The sequence below is a fragment of the Falco rusticolus genome, chromosome 4 (assembly GCF_015220075.1).
Source record: "Falco rusticolus isolate bFalRus1 chromosome 4, bFalRus1.pri, whole genome shotgun sequence".
NCBI classification, from domain to species: Eukaryota; Metazoa; Chordata; class Aves; order Falconiformes; family Falconidae; genus Falco; species Falco rusticolus.
Window position 1 is genome coordinate 17,743,925 of NC_051190.1, and position 17,288 is coordinate 17,761,212.

At 41.1% G+C, this 17,288-nt stretch overlaps 1 protein-coding gene across 1 annotated transcript in view; it reads left to right on the plus strand.

The window, feature by feature from the left end:
* Window positions 1-5,517: 5,517 nt before the first annotated feature.
* TAFA1 (TAFA chemokine like family member 1) overlaps window positions 5,518-17,288 on the plus strand; it is a 231,610-nt gene continuing 219,839 nt past the window's right edge. The window contains exons 1-2 of the mRNA XM_037387346.1: window positions 5,518-6,124; window positions 8,241-8,361. Of these exons, the coding sequence (XP_037243243.1) occupies window positions 8,244-8,361 (118 nt within the window). The 5' untranslated portion in view covers window positions 5,518-6,124; window positions 8,241-8,243. The remainder of the gene's footprint in view (window positions 6,125-8,240; window positions 8,362-17,288) is intronic.

Here is a 17,288-nt window from a genome sequence, read left to right on the forward strand (position 1 = left end):
TATTGTTTAAATTTAACTAAAGGTAGGATCATAGCAAGCCTAGAGGGAGCGAAGACATCCCAGTGACCATGTCTGAACTCACTAGTGAATTTGCTTGCTGCCTTAATTGCTTTGCTTCTGTTGGATTTATTTTATTTATGTTGTGAATATTGAAAGCACTTTTACCTTCATGTAAAATTTACTTTTCAACAGCAAAAGTAAACACTAAACTGTGCTTGAGGACTGATATTTGATGTACTGAAACTGATAAATCAAACGCCAAGTGTCCTCTCTGACTATAGATATACCAACTTTCAGTTAATGTGCTCTGGCCCTTGGTTTGTCTGCTGTAGGTGGGTCTTGCGTGTAATGTGATTCTAACTGGTCTGGAAAGGCAGCTGCAGACTGGCAATAGTAATAGTTCATTCTGAAACTAAGAATACTTCAACAGTATTTCATATAATGTGTTCAACTAGGCTAATGTAAGAATGTCTGAGCTGGAGGCTCTTGAGTTTGTGCTGTGCAGAAGTTGAGAATCAATGAGTTGGATTTTCAGATCAGGGTGATCTCTTCAGCTAATGTATAGCTGATAAAGGATAACAGTATCACTACTTGACAAGAACACCATGACCAGCATCACTCTAGGGCTGTGTTAACTTAGATTATTTTGCTTTTTTGGTATCTCTGAACTGAAACTAAATAAACAACTTGCTCCATTATATGAAGGTTATGTCTACCTGCCACGATTTCCTGAGCATACTCATGTTTTTGTGGTTATATTTTAAATACACTGAGTACTATTGAAATTTTGTTGCGTGATGATAATGTACTGCACAGATAATTCATTTTGTTAATCCTTAGCAAGTGCTGATCCTGTTGGCTAATGGCAAGCTATAGATAAGGGTTGAGATTTTTTTTGTGCATTGTCCTACATACTTTAAAAATAACTAGGACACAAACTTTTTGATATAAACTTCCTTGACAAATATAGATATGTTCTTCTTTTTCTTTCTTTCCTCTTAGGCATGGAAAAACTGTAAGAAGTGGAATCGTTGGAATCCCCCAAACACAGCAATTGTGAAAACTAGACATCCCTTTAACAAGGAATAGCAGCACCTTCAAGGTAGGCTGGGAAAAATAACTGTGAAAAATTTTCCTTTGGTGCTCTGCTCTCACTTCTTCCTGCTTTTGTCAGTATTCAAATTGTTGTTTAATTTGTTATTGTTTTCCAATACAAGCTACTTATAGTGCTTATGTGGTTTTGGTTTTTTAATGGCTTTGGTTATGTTGTCTTGCTGGTTGGACCCTCTCTGTACATTTGGGGGTGGGGGATGGCTGACGAAACTGCTGCTTCCACCAAGCAAGGTTGGTGTGGCTGAGGTAGCAAAGAGGGAGGTAGTGCAGTGGTGTGGCATGAGATAACAGGGTGGGAAGGGGCCACCATGTTTCTGGGTGCCAAGTGCAGCAAGTGAAGCTTCTCCATTGTGTGTTGCACTGTTCCCTGGTGTTGCTGTGTGGTTGGCTGGTCCCTTATATCTACATAGATGCACTTGTGATAGAAACAGCGAGTTTCCCAGCACCCTGTGGTGGGACAATAACTGTCTGAATCAGATCCTGGGCTCCCATGGGAAAGTCTTCCCTGCGCAAGTTGTTCAGCTCTGCTTTTTCAGGCTTTTGCTCTGTATAGTTAAGCCAACAGAGACTGTGGTTGCAGCCAGGCAAAAACCCCAAATATTTCTTTGACGTTTTTCTTTCATGAAAAATTGTGTAGCTTTCTAGCTGAGCTTTTCTTGGTCAGCATGGTTGCCTCTAAGAAAATGAATGAATTTTCTCTTGCTACTGGAAAAGCTAAAGGAGAAAGAAGTCTGACGATACAGACTAAAGGATTTAATGTTGTTGTAGAAGACATAGGGAAGGAAGGTTATAGGCTCAGTTCAGTCACTGAGGTTGGACCAGACTTCCTTCAAGAGAGGAGGAAAACTGGCAGGGGGCCAAACAAAACTTCGGCTCCACCAGATTTTTAAAAAAAGCCTCCATAAATGTTGTGGACCTAAAACAAGAGACAGTAATTTAGCTTTTCGTGGAGGTAAGGTAAAACTTGCTGTTAGACTACACTTGGCTTACCTGGGGTAGGAACATGTAGGTACAGAGGAGCTTCAGTGTGCACTGCCTGCTGCCCAGGCAGCAGCCAAGACTGGGTTTGGGTCTATAGGAAAGAGCTTTGTAGGGTGAGTGGAAGCAGCTGGGGAGGGATGGAGAACACAAGCTGTGAAAAGCAAACCTTCATTGTCCCAGGAGCGCTAGAATTAATGAGCTCTGCATTTCAAAGGTGATGAGCCTTCTTCAGACCCTGTGAAATACATGCCTGGGATTTGTCCTCTTAAATCTCTAGAGGGGGAAAAGGGGGGGGGGGGGGGGGGGGAGGGGAGGAGGGGAAGAGAGGCAGAGGAGGCAGCATGCAGAAAGCAGAGGTCAGAGACCCTTATTTGGGTGCAAGTACCAATCTGCTGTCTGCATTAGTCTGCCCAAGTTGCATATGCTCTCCTTTTCTGTGCGCACAGACAATTGCGATAAATAGAGGTTCAGGCAGTGAAGAGCATTTATTTTTATTTGCCTGGTTTTGTCATTCACTTGGCATCTCTGGATGAATGGTGGAACCAGGAGGAAGAGGCTATTCTTGTGAATGCAGTCCTTGTGTGGGTTAGGCAGCCTGTCTCAAAGAGAGTTTGATACCTGCTGACCCCTTGCAACCTACTTTCACCTTGGAAATATCACACCAGTGTACTGGTCTGCTTTTGGCAACCCTGCCCAGAACCCCATGGAGTCTCTCAGTCAGACCTGTGGATGGGCAGTTTTCCATGCTGTCTGATGGGTAGCTCGGGTCCTGGTCTCTGTCCTTTCTTCTGTTCGCCATCAGCTATTCGAGTGGAGATCGGAGGACCTGGTTTTGACACTTCATCTTCCAGCAGCCAGGGATGGACCACATAACCCAAAGGCTGTTCTACCCCTCTGCAGGGCCTGGATACATCCCACCCCAGCACTGGTGGGAGCTGCCATTGCACAGGATCGTTGACACAATCTTTTGTCCCATCTCCCTTCTTTGTAGAGATAAACTACTCTTTCAGCTTTCCCTTTTCATGAGGAAAGATTTTGGAATGTGCAGATTGTTCACTAGTGTCTTATTTTTCCTTCCTAAATTTTCTTTCTAATGTGTCAGTGTTAGTAGCCCCACATTCAACATGTGGGCCCATAGGCACATGTAGCATCATCCCCTTCCAGTCAAAGCCAGTGACTCCTGAAGTGTGGAGGTTAAAGCCCCTAAGTACCAGGTGAAGATGACACTGCGCCTAGCTCAAAGCAGGGTAAGAGGAGCTGTTTCATGTCTTGTTGGTCCACTGAAAGTTAAAATTGGCAGCAAAGACATCAAAGCAGGTGTGAGGATGCTTTTGCAAGATTTGCCAAGGACTCCTCTGTTCCTGTCTGATGCTGGGAGCCAGGGCAGGGAAGAGACTGCAAGCACATGCTGTTTAATATTCTCTTCTGTCCCTCTGATCTCCCCCCCCTACCCTGCAGAAAAAACATGTCCCATGTTTCTGCAGAGCTTGTCCTAGGCAATAGCAGCATCTGTCAGGGGTTATGGTGGCATTAGCCTCATGGAGCTGGGAGTTAGCAGTGCTTGGCAGAGTGACAGTTCTGCTGTACCTTACATAAATCTGTATCTTGCATAAATCTGTCTCTGCCTACTCTGCCAAGGTGTGCGGTCACAATTTGTCTGATTCCTCCTGCTGTCCGCAAGGCCTTTCAGTTTCCTAGAAGACTTTATTTGTTTCTTGAGGCTGCTCTTCCTCTTTCTTCACAGCTCCCCACTCCATACCCTTTCCCTCAGTTTCCCCACGAGTCCTAGTGGGAACATAGCTTGTTAAACAGATGTGTTACTTTAAAATAAATTCCCATCACCTGCCCATCTCAGGTGCTGCAGAAAGCCCCCCATACTCCCATGGGAAGAGGGGAAGGTCTTGAGCCTCCCTGTGGCTTTGGCAGCAAACCACAGCAGCCCTCCACCCACCACCACCTGCTATGGGCTGAACCTGAGCCCAGGTCCTGGTTCCTTGCTCATCAGTTCTTTCTGGTACTTGGTGTGCCTTGGCTGCTTCTCATCAGCTTTCTTTGACACTTGCAGACCCTTCTGAGGCCAGAAAGTAGCAACAACTGCCCTAGTTCTTGACCTTCTTCCAGCGTTTAAGAAATTATTGGGGAAAATAAAACCTTCATTAAAGAGAACATTATATTCTGCAACCATACTCATGCCATGTGTCTTTATACAAAGCACCCCAAAAAAATCTTGACCTTGTGAAAGCATCTCTGGTCATTACAAGACTTGTCCTAAGACACCCTCTCCTCCCCAGCACTACTCGGGGACCTGATGGGAGCTATGCTGTGGTGGTGGCCTGTGGTGCAGGGAGGGTCCTCTTGCCAATGGTCTCCTGTGTCACTGTCATGCATGCCCTCCCACCCCCCCACCCCCACCCCCCGATTGCTTTATTGTTTGAAGGCTATGGTAAAGGGCTGCTCTGAGCACTGTGACAGAGAACAGCATAATGCTCCTGTCAGTCTGTGGGTCCAATCTCCTATACGTATTACCCAGTAAAATACTGCAGCTCCAAAGGAGTGTGTGGTCTGTCAAGTTAAAGTCATCATGTATCTGCTGAGATGGTGTCCTTGGGCGCTGAGGAGGAGGTACTTGAGTGTAAGGTTACTTACTACTGTTGTTATTTACTGTTGTTTGATGTCTGGAGATGGTAAGTAGCAAAGGTAGTACACTCTTTTACCACAAGTTATAAAGGAAAAAAAAGAAAAATCCCATGTTCTGTTATAGTGTGCACCCTGGGCTCTTAAAATGGAAGTTTCTGTTTTGTCTCCAAGCCTTCTTTATTTTGTAGGCAGGCGTGAGAGCTGTAATGCTAAATGAATGGTATGTATTAAGTCCATACAATAGCTCTTTAAAAAACAATTACATATTGCACAAGAGGGAGAAGAAACCACTCCATTCCTGTAAATGGCCACTTAAGATGTAGACAATAAACAGATAACTGTAATAAATAATCTGGCATATTTTAGCTTTAGCATTTAGGAGGAGTAAATCAGAGCTCTTTCCCCATTGTCTGCTGAGATGCATTGGAAATGGAGTTGGAGTGAAAGATTTTACTCGGAGTTGTGGCAAGGTGTTGGAAAGACCATGGGAGCGTGTAGGAGTCTCCTGCCCTCCCCTGGGTTTTATTACACTTTTCCCTGCACCACCCCTCCCTGTTCACAAGCATGTGCCGCTCTCCCCTGAAATGGGAGAGACTTCCTTAAGTCTCACTTGCCTCTTGTGAATAAATGCCAGAGCAACGCCTGGGGAATAAAGCCTTCGCCGGCAGAATTAACACGTCTCCCAGATTGCTCATTGGGTATTTAGTCCATCGCCTCTCCAACGGCTTTGCTTTTCCACCCTCCTCTGCCCATTCATACCTGCTCCTCGCAGACAAAACCAGCTGCTCTTCTGCTCTGTGCAAAGTCTGAGTGCTGGTATTTAAATGCAGCTCCAGTTGCTAAGCCCCGGCGAGCAGCGAGTGCCTGGCTGAGGCTTGCAACCGAGGGCTGTGTCGCTTTAAGGCATGTGATACTTTCCCAAGCAGGGATGTATTGAAATAGGCAACGGTACTTACAGCATCGTATAGCAGTGTACATACAACTGCCTTACTCTGCACTGCCCGCGCTGGAGTGAGGCTTCTCTGTCATTAAATGTAAACTGCTTCTCGTCCTTAAGTATCCTGGAAGCTGCAAATTATCTCAAGATCACTTCAAAGGTCTCATCAAGCGGAAGGTGATGCTAGGAGATGATTTAAAGGTGAAAATGAGAAGGTTTCCACCCCTCAAACCTTGGCCACTTTTCTGACGGCAGAGTCTTAGAGCTCAGATGTCTTCTTTACTCTGGAAACAGGATTTGTAACGAAAAAGATTTTTTTTCTTCTTTTAATCCTGATAAAGAAGATTACTGGGAAGCTATTAAAAATCCCTTATTGTGACACAATGGATTTAAAAAAGTGTTAGATCTCTCCAATGAACACTAATAGAGTGCTCTGCTCTTGGTTGGATTACTCAGGTAAGGAGCTCTTTAGGATTTAAGATTCAGAAAACAGATCAGATCATCAGATAAGTGGAGGAATACTCGCTGCTGTGTTTCTTTACTAATGATAAGATGATCTGTGTGTAAAAGTGTGTATGTGAAAGCAGTTTGCTGACAAGTGCATGAAGAAATGTTTGTAAGAAATGCTGGGCTGTGAGCAAAGGTAGTTTGAAATAGTGTAGTTCGGGAGTTGGTTTTTTTTTTTTAATAAAAGGAAGAAAAAAAAAAGGTAGGAAGCTAATAATAAAGACTGAGTGGGTTAAGTAAGTCTGCTCTCCATGTGGCAAAGGATACGGTGCCGGAGGAAAGGCACAGAAGCATTTAGCAATAGAAGTTTGGCTTTGCTTCACTGTTTGGCTAGTATTTTTAAAGTTCAGTTTAAATAACCTTAATACCTGAAATATCCCTATGTGAGAGTCACCTTTCTCTCTTACCATTTTGTATAAAAAGCATGGAACACCAAATATGACGCGAAAGCATTAATTCCCAGAGACATGCAAAACCTACTGGGAGCTCCCTGATCTGAAGGGATTGAACCTCTTTTGCAAGATAGAGGTGTAAAAAGAGGGGAGAAAAAGTAGACTGTATACTGCAAAATAAACAGTTGGAAATGAAATTAATTACATGCTAAGCTGCGCATCAAACAGTGCAGAGAAAGAAAGAGCCTCATGCTCTTATCAAAATAATGTTTTGGTGTTTTCTATTTATATTTGTCAGTTTACGTGGTTCCTCTCAACCAGACTTAAAAAGCTTCCCAAAGACTGTGTGCTACTTTAATATTGGGGCAAAAAAAATATAAATTATATGCATATTTTTTATTACCACTGTATTTCACTATTGCAATATTGTTAATTTTTCTAGTGCAGAAATCCCCCAATAGATCACATACGACTCTTGATTATTTTTTTTTGAAATTTTTTTGTAAATACATGATTTTTCTATGAGAGAGATTTAATCTTTCTAAGTCTTTCTTGCTCTGTGGAGCTGATGTTGAGCTGATTGGATTATTAGATAGAAGACAGCATCACGTCATTGGCTGGATAAGAGTGCCTGAAGTTTGATTAATTTGGCAATATGAAATGCAGCAGAAGGTGTTGTTAAGGGAACTGGACGATGTGTAGCGTAGCTGAGCCTTGCAAACCTCCCGATCCTTGCAGGCACTGAGAAAGAGCTGCTGGAAGTTAAAAAGTCAGAGGGAGATTTAGCCAGTTAGTACAGTAATGAATACAAGTACGAAAAACCACATTTGTTTGTATTGGATGGCCAATTATGCCAGCACTGGGAGACAAAGAGATTGCTCTTTCTCTTTGTAATAGTGCCAGAATTTAAAAAAAGATTTCTATCTACTCTGTGAAAGGATCAAATCTTCTATAGAATATGTCTGAAATTCAGTCTGGCCATACCCCAGTCCCTTTATATGCACAGGTCGAACAAAAGGAAGCTCATTTCATCTGGGGATTAGAACATAATTCTGAGAAACAATTACTTTGTTTAGCAGGCAGCATCATGATTAAAAATTAATGCTCGCAAAAGTAAAAAACAATGAAGTGTTACCTAGTGTTACCTTCTGGGTCAGTATTAGCCTTCCAGTCTTGGGAATGGAGTATTTTCGAAATGCATCTCAGATACCCAAGGATGTTGCATGCCTACCTGTAATGTGTTTAAAGTAGTTTTGATATTGTCTGGGCATCATGTTTTTTCAGCTGGCTGTTTGATTATTTTTTTATTTTTCAACTCCTCTGTAAATTCAGCTATGGACCAGTGCGGGAATATTTTCCAGCCTTCTATTTACATTGTTTTTTCTAGTCCTCAGATCATTACAGTTTCATTTTTACCACTGAATTATTAAAGTTATCCAGGCTTCTGTGTTGACATCTTGTTACATCAGCTGTCCTTTTTGGACATGACCTTTGTTGTAAGACAATTGCATCCTCCAGGGGGGAAAAATAACCAAGAGGTAAAAGACATTTAGGAACAGGAGTAAAAGAGGTGGTGGGTGGGGGAAATATTAAAAATACTGTTGTAATGGAAGCTGACTATTCTGTGTGCTGTAAGGCAATGGATAATAATGTCTATCTAATATTTTGTTTAGAGAATGGCAGTGGTCTCTGCAATGTCCTGGGTCCTGTATTTGTGGATAAGTGCCTGTGCAATGCTGCTCTGTCAGGGGTCCCTCCATCACACTTTCCAGCAGCATCACCTGCACAGACCAGGTAGGACTGAGATCAGCTGTGGGATGCCGTAAGATTGCAGGCTCTCTGCCCGTGCTCATGTCTGTCTTGATAAATGATTGAATAATCATACAATCCTTTTTCTCATTTAACTTTTATGAGTTGCTTACCTTTACATTGCACAGCATCTTTTTTTTTATTTTATTGGTCTAATATGTGTTGTGCTTTACCAATCTGATGTTGGATTATTCATCCTTTAATGTCATCTTCTAACAACTTCCCAACACAGGAATCCCATTTTGGACAATTGTTTTTCTCTCTTTCTGTCCTTATTTCCATCTTCCCTTCTCCAAATTTCATGCAGTTCTGGAATGGGTGTATAACTCGAAGGTGTTGTGACAACACAGGTTTGGATAACTTTGCAGTTACCTGATCCATACTGGACACAGGTCCCACTGGCACCAAATCTCACTCAGTCACTAGTGTTTACTGGAGGTTGGGTATTTGCCTTAGCATAAATGAGAGAGACAGTTATTATCAAGTTCTCAAGTTTACTTCTGAAAATTGATGCTTTTGTGAAAGTGCAGCCCAGAGGAAAATTTGGGACTGTCTTTCAATGGAATGAAGTGCCTGTCAAGTCAGAATAAATCCCACAGGTTAGCAGTGGAAAATGCATCTCACTTTGACTGTTGTGATCCACAGAGACTGCACATTAGTAGTTTTATTGTGTTTTTATTAATGGAAATGGATCATGTAACTTTTGTTAATTGCTCTCTGAAGAATGTGCACCACGTTAACAATTACGAAGTTGGCATTCTAGTGCAGTATTATCATCTGGTTAAAATTAGATGGGTCAAGAATGTTGCTTAACAAATTTGGATGCGAAGAAAGGTAGGAGAGGTTTTAAGAGCCTTAGAAATGAAAGATGGAAAATGTTAACTCGCAGTGATGAATCATTTAATGATGTGGCAACTAATAATTAAATAGTTCTTTTATCTAATGGCGTGTCTTCAAAGACAGATGTTCTTGAACTGCGGGTCTTTAGCCACCTTAACGACTCAAAGTTTTCCCAACTACTTTCATTGTCCAAAAGTCAGGTATTGGCACTGCCTTGCTTTCTTGTAATATGCATAGCATAGAGGAATAGACCTGAGCCTTTGATAGACCAGCTCTCAGTAACTATGTTAGAGCATCAGATTAACTAAAGGTGTTATTTTCACTAGCTGGCACCAAAAGTTTGAGAGTATTTGAAGTTGAGTGGTGAGGTTCTTATTTGGGACTTGCAGAGAAATGAACAAAATATTTATTACTATGCAATTGCAAGTAACGCTGCAGGTTGTTTGAGTCTGTCCCCCAGTGAAAGAAATAGGAAAAAACAGCCCAGCTAAACAGATAGGTAAGAGGAAAATGTAATCTCATTTTACAAAATCACTTGAAACAAGCGACATTATGAGAAAAAATGAGTGCTGGGCAGATTCAGAGCTCTGCAACATTTGCCTAAGCTTGAAAAATCGTCTTTTTTATGAAACAAGAACAGCAAGACACTGAATGCATACCAAGTATTGGGGAAATGTGAAAAATGACAAAATCTTTCACTTGGAGATGTGATACAGATAGAGTGAAGGTTTTACAGCTGCCTCATCACCTACTTAGAAACAGCCAAGCTTTCCCTCCTGTGAGCCTTTCTCAGGCAGCTTCTCCACACCCTACATGAATAAGATTGATGGTGTTCTGATTCCAGGCAGCCAATTTCAGTCTCTCAAGAAATAATCCACTACATTGACAGATGAGTGGAATTTGACATGATGTTCACCTCAGATTCAGATTGTGCTGCACCTGGGAACTACCAGCTAGGGAGTGTCCTTTAGGGAGACTGTTAGAGATTTTGGACAATTTCTGCTGTCACAACAGAAAATAAAGACAGTGCTTTTTATAAGGCCATGAATTTCTAGTCTGTCAACTGAATGTGAAAGGTTGTACATAAAAGGGATGGAAATATGTTAACTAGAAAACTGAGTGATTTTAATGTATTCAACTGCAGTCCCTGAGCACACCCTATTTTTCATATTTATAATATTAGGAATGCGTCATTTACTTTTAGTTAGTCACTGTGTAAGTAAGATTAAAATGTTCAGCCAAATAAAAGTGAATAAAAAATGCATGCAGATGAGCCAGTGCATAATTTCAGTAATTTAATATTTGGTATATGAAATTTCAACTTATTGAATCATAGCAAATATAGCTGTAATCAATAGCATGCTCAGCATACCTTTTCTTTCAGTTCATGATCTTAGATAGATAATGAGATGCTCTAAAATAAGAGAATTGGAGCTGTTCAGCTCTGTCGTGGGGCTACTTTGGTACAAGATAATTAAAAAGGCAGGTTCCACCCCTGTTTTGTGCTTCTCATACTTGATGAATAGAAGAGCCTTACTTGAGCACAGGGAGGTGCAGGTAAAAGGTGAAATCCTCGTGGAGTGTATTTGGTGTAATAAACTTGAACTGAACTCAGGGCATTAGCACAGTGAATACACCTGTCTGTACTACTGCAGTTAATCTGGTTTTGAAACCCTGGAAATAAAGGGCAACACATGAAAAGGCTGGCTTATCTTCCGAGATTTCTGAGCTTGTTATATTTTTTTTTTTCTGAAACTTTCTTAAGCAAGTATCTGAACTGGTTGACATAGATTTCTACACAGTGTGCAATCACACAAGTCTCAAGCTTCCTGTTAGTGTAATATAAACTTTCAGTTCTATAATTCAGTACTACTTTATTCAGTGAGATGACTTAGCAGAAGGTACAAACCTGAAAACAAGTGTGATAAACTGCTTTACATGGCAGTATTTGTAGCTTTATTTTCTGTGAAAAGTTGGCAGGCAGGCACAAATAGTAAGGGTGTAGTAAATATTGCTTGAATTTAAGTTGGGTATGCTGTATTTATTATTTGTATCTCCTTATTAATTCTTTCTTATCTCATTAACACAATGAAAAGTTTGAACGCTGCTGTTAAGTAACCTCAAGTATTGGTGGCTGCTTCTTTTGACTCTGGTAGGTAAGGTGGGCAGGGTAGATTTTCAGGCTTCTTTGCTGGGATTGGAGGAGACCTTTGGAGTAAGCTAGCTGAATGCTATTGCAGTATAATTCCCCTTGGGAATTACACATGGCTTTCTGCAGGTTTTTTTATGACTATATTTCATTTTCATGAAAATTATGTTAGGCAAAGGATGTGTGAAAGCATTCACAGGAAATAACTTTATGTGGAAACAAATCTCCATCTTTTTCAAGCATGTCACTTCTGTGTGATTTAATAAGAAACAGTGGTAATGAGAAGAATTCCACATTGGCTGTTTTAGGCTCTAAGATACACAGTTGTAGAGCTGTTGAATTGGCCTGAGGATTAGAGTGGACAGGTTGTGATTTTCAGAGTTAGCTGAGTGCCTGTGATAGTCCATTGATCATCTGATTGACAGGATTGACCCTGCCTAGAGGTAGGAAGTAGATGCTGGCATTTGGCAAGACAACAACATATTAACAAAGTAAAGGATTTAAGTTTAAAAAAATAACCACCACCCTTTCAATCATGCAATTCTTAGCAATTTTTCTGGCTTTCTTCCATAACAAGGGTTGTTTTCCTCCTGCTGAGGACCACCAGCTAGTATTGGATGACAGCAGATAGCTCTGGCCAAGCATTGCTTAAAATATGGGAAAGTACATTGGATTCACCTGTAAGTCTGTGCGAAATAATTAGGTACACATTAAGTATGCTAGGTTAGTCTTGCCGACAGTGTAAAGATGTGAGGCAGACACAAGCAAAAACATGTACCTACTGTAGCAATGCTGACATTTGCAAATATGTTAATTAAAAATAGGTCTATTCAGAGGAAGAAATCATGGAATGAATCAAGGCTGGAATTGGATGCCTACTAAACATGAAGTACCTTTTATTGTGACAGTAGTTAATGATGGTGCCCATTAAAAATAGTCTCAAATGTTTCTCTGTACCTCATATTATAAGGAAGAAAATCAGTCTCAAAGCAATTCTGCACTAACTAACCAGTAACATCGACCTACAGATGCTCTTAGCGTGTTTCTCAGTAGACCGCATTTTGCAGAACCTTGGGTCTGTGGCTGTGAGCAAAAAATGTCTCGGTTCTGATCTTGGCCTTCCCACTGATTTTTATAGCCTTGGGGGAATCTGCATATTTTCACATTTCAAAAGGCCTGCCGTTTTCATATGTCACATGTATGTGGCTATTCAGCTCAAAACAAACTGGGAAGAATGATGGTCTGATTCTAATTCCTCAGGAAACTGTAAATAAAATGTGTCTTTATTTTGCAGAACGATTGAAAATTGGAAGATTAATTCAACGGGATTTTGGCTCTTGGTATTGACAAAAGCAAGTGTGGGACTAGGTAGCTGAATATATGCAGTTCCTATGATTAGCAAGAACTGTATTCCATTAATCATACGGTGTGAATGCAAACTGTTGCCTTCAGTATACAATATCCAAATTGCCATGCAACAGCTTAGCCAGTATCCAGCAGATCATGTCACAGGCATGAAAGCTGACGACTGGTGTTTCTTGCTGTGTTAATTAAAATGAACAAACTTATAAGCTCGAAGGCCTGATTCAGACATCACTTACACCAATAAATGCACAGGAAACACCATATGTATCCTGGTTTGTTCACGATTGGAAAACCTGCTCACAACAAGCTATTCCAGTCACTCGCTGGAAATATCTCTCTCGTGACACCTTTCTGTTATATACCTCTGGCCTTCACAGTCTGTTCTGGAAAATGTGAAACTACCACCGACTGCTAAGTAAAGAAATCCAGATTGGAGGTACCTACTGTGTTCCTGGTCGCACACAAAATATATTTGGATGTATGTGAACAAAACTTTGTATTTTGTGTAGGCAGAGAACTGATGTAATGAAATCAACACTTAAGGGTGAGGTAGGATTACTAGCAGCGTGATAGCAATGAATTGCCTACTGTGCTTGTGTGTTGCACTTGTTTGCAGCAGCAGACTTTATTGGAAGTATTGCACCCTGTGATTTTATTTTTTTTGTAAAAATCAAATATCCAAAGAAGAAACAATATAACTGTAGGGTGTGTTTGCAGCTAGTTAGCTATGGTTGTGGGTTTTTTCTTTTTTTTTTTTTTTTTTTTTTTTCCTGGGGTCTGTAAGCTGTTAATTCAATGTGCTCCTCTCCCTCAGGTAAAGGGGGAAAGGGTAGGTAGGCATCGCTAAGGAGCGACCAGCGCTCGGTGGAGGCTCAAAGGCGAGAGGACACCTCTCCCTTCACCAGAGAAGGGAGTGTAGCTGGGAGGCTGGCAGCTTGGTTGCAGGTGGAGGAAAGCTGTCACCAGTCATGCCGCTGAACGCGACACCTTGTTAGTTCTGATCCAGGGAGACTAAGCAACCTGAGAGGGGAGCAGGTGTTGCAGCTCGATGGACTGTGAAGAACAGCATGGCCAAGGTGTGAGGTGGGGCACTGAGCAGACTGCTGTGCCCAGCGTGGCTCCACGGGAGCCACTGCAAGCGTGGCTGTGTTCCCTGCAATCACCCTCACAGCATGCCTTGTGCAAAAGAGTGATGGCAAGGTGCTAACAGTGGTGTTTCGAGACCAAGGATGTGATTCCTGCATGTGATTTGCCCAGGCAGTGCCTGTGCTCTGGTTCAGTGCTCCAGTTTGGTTCCCCTTGCTCCGTCCTTCCTCCTGGCCGTGCTCCTGTCCCTGTTCCATGCCACTTCAGCTCTCCCTCGGGCCTCTCTGCAGGCAGCCACGCCGGCAGGCACAAAGCACATCCTCCTTTGCATGGCAGAAGCTGCTCTGGGAAGACTGGGACCAGAAAGCACCTCTTGCTGTGATGACCCCGGCAGGCATCTCCTCCTCCCATACCAGTGTGCTGAGCCCCATCTCCAGTGCAGCCTTGGGGCTTTGGTGACCATGACGGGACGTTTCAGCGCGCTCGCTATTTGTAGCTTGCTGTCACGGTATTAAAGACCGGGAATTGATACAGCGGTGGTGGAGTTCCAAGGAAAATTTGGCACCTACAAATATAAACCCCAAAGGCAAACTACATTGCTCTGCGCTGAAGTATTTCTGCTGATAACATCAAGAAAAACCTGCCTTTAATGATTAGCCTACTTTAGTCCAAGGCTCATTTATATTTTAAAAGGCAATATCCAAGTGCATTTCCTCATAAGATAGAAGTGTTTTCTCCCATTATGTTTCACATTGTTTTATCCTATCCCACTTACAATCTTTGTATTTCCTTTTGAATGTTTTCTTTTCCACTCTTCTGTGAAATCAACCTTTGCTGTGAGTAAGATTTATTTTCCTGATGGGATTCAGCATTTTTGCTGTTTTCAGATGTTTTGTACAGAACAGTTATCTCCAGCTATAAACTTTTTTCTTTTGCATGGGAGTGGTGCTGGAGATTTCTTTTCATTGTGCTCTAGGCAGGGACCACGAGGACTGTAGCACAGTTGGACTCTAAATTTATGAGACTTGGCCAATGATGCACAATGGGGAACTGGGGCTGTAAATTAAGCTGAATGAAGTTACAAAGCCCAGTGTATGTATCTGTGACTCATATTTCTATGCTCTATTTAGAAGATTGTTATCTGACATCTCTCTCTCGCCTTCTGTATTCCTTTCAGAACAACAGTTTTCCCCTTTTCCTTCGCAGTGGGTGAAGAAACCATTTCAACCCTTCTTGAAAGGTCACTTCAGTGACAGCAGGTGTAAGATCACTGTTACTGTATGACAATAATTCTGTCATAGTATCCCATTGTAATCCTTGTTTTACTTTGAGAGAACACCTTTTCTTGGGAGCTGAATTGCCTGCAGGAATGGAGGATCTTACTAGTTTTTAGGAGATGTGAAAGTGATTCCTTGGGAATCGCCAAGCAAAGTGCAATACGTGGGAAGTCTGCTACCTGTGATGGCTGAATTTCCTTCTGCCATGGAGCTCTCACTGTGGTGCCTTGTCTTTGAGCTACAGGTAATCTGGGAACAGCCTGCTCTACGCTAGCAGCTCCCACCAACAGTCATATGGGCTGAGTGCTTTTTAAAATGGTGCATAAATATTTCTTCTATGAGCTGTGAAGTTTTATTTGTATACTTACATCTCACTAAATGAATAGGTAATTAAAAAGCAGCTTAAATGGTGATCCTTGTCTCTTGATTATTAGAAGAGCTGCTGGTTCAGATCAAAATATGCATTTCATGCGTCCTCATGCATTATATAAAACTCCTATTGGATTAATTATTTTTTCTGCAGATGGTAGATCTGAATTGAGAACCTCCATTGTGAATCTACCAAATACAATGTGCAAAAATCACTTCTGCTGTTAACTGTGCAAGTTAATTGATGGAGAACTTGAATGGAAAACTCCTATGAACGTACATGTCAGTTTATTAGGAAGTGGGAAACTCGGAATTATGATTTCCTATGTGGTAAATAATGTCAGCAGCCATGAGGGTCTATAGATCAGCTTGAGTGCAGGCAAGAGCCTCAGTCTTAACTGCACACACTCTGATAAAATGTTTTTGTTTTTCGGGGTTTTTTTTACTGTCCTCATTAATGCTTCTCAAAAATGCTGCTAAATATTTCTGGCAAGCAAAGCTTCAGTGTAATTTTGATGTATTGTTAAGGATTTATTAATTATAATCTTTTCTTGCAGAGTCTATTTATATTTGATCATGACATTAATTGGTTGCCAAAACAAACTAGAGTTAATTGTGTTTAATTAAGTGGTGGGGAGCAAGCAAGGATAGTTTATTTGGAAAATCTGTTTCATTGATTTATATGTTTATTTTTTAAAAGAGTATGAATAAATGAAGGGAACCTATTGTTTATCACCTTTTTCCCTACGTGCTGCCCAGGAATCATCAATAACATAGTTGTGACTTTGAACATATTCAAGAGTTGAAAAGTATCTGTATTATATATGTTTGTCTACACAAACCTGTAAGAAGTAAATGTTCCCATTCTGAATCATCCTGAATTTAAATAAAACCTGAAACCAAACAGGAATGAGATCAAATAACATTAAAACTAACAGTCAGGTGTCTGCAGAGCAATGTGTCCTGAAATATACATTTTAGAGAAAAACAATTTCATTTCATATTTGGCTAAAGGCACTTTGGATATGGAAGATGAGGTAAAATACACTATAAAATATTATACAATTACAACTACAAAAATATTTTCTATTAATACAACATATATTGTATTTCCATGACCTAGTAGCTACTATATTTTTCTGTCATGCATTTCAAAACCTACTAATTTTACAATTCAGAAGCTTTTGTACATCAGCCAGTTTCACATTTTAAAATGTGCTAAAATCAGAACTAAGTGGAGAATTCAGAGGACTTCATGTTTGGTTTTGGTTTGGGTTTTGTGTTGAGCTTCCCCCCCCCGAGGAATCTGTTTCCTAAGTTGAAACTGTAATTTGAAAATAGTTTGATATCTTCATGCCTTTCTTGTTTCTGCCTTTATTCCTTCCTTGGGGGGGGGGGGGGGTAATCTACATAAGGTTTGTTATCTCAGTAGCTACCCAAAACAGGTCATCATCCTGATAAATGAATAAATCCTGTCTGGAAGCATATATTCAGTTATGCCAGTGGCTGCCTTTTTCCTGAAAGAAATCAAGACCTCAAATGTCATGTCCGATACCAATGTAAACATACGGAAGGTCTTGTGTGTTCTTCTGGCTGGTACCAGCTCTTGTTTTGGTTTGCAGCAGCACTGGAAATAAAGGATAAAGGAGGTCTAGTGTTTCCAGAAGTTGTCTTTCCTCCCAGAATCTCTTCTCTTTTATTAAAAGATATGATTTAAGCAAGATTCTTAGATAAGGAAATAAGTTATCAGGGCTACATTAACCCTGTTTGCTGTGACGATCGTTAACTCATTAAGTTCCTCTTCTTAGTTACTGGCATGGAGTGCT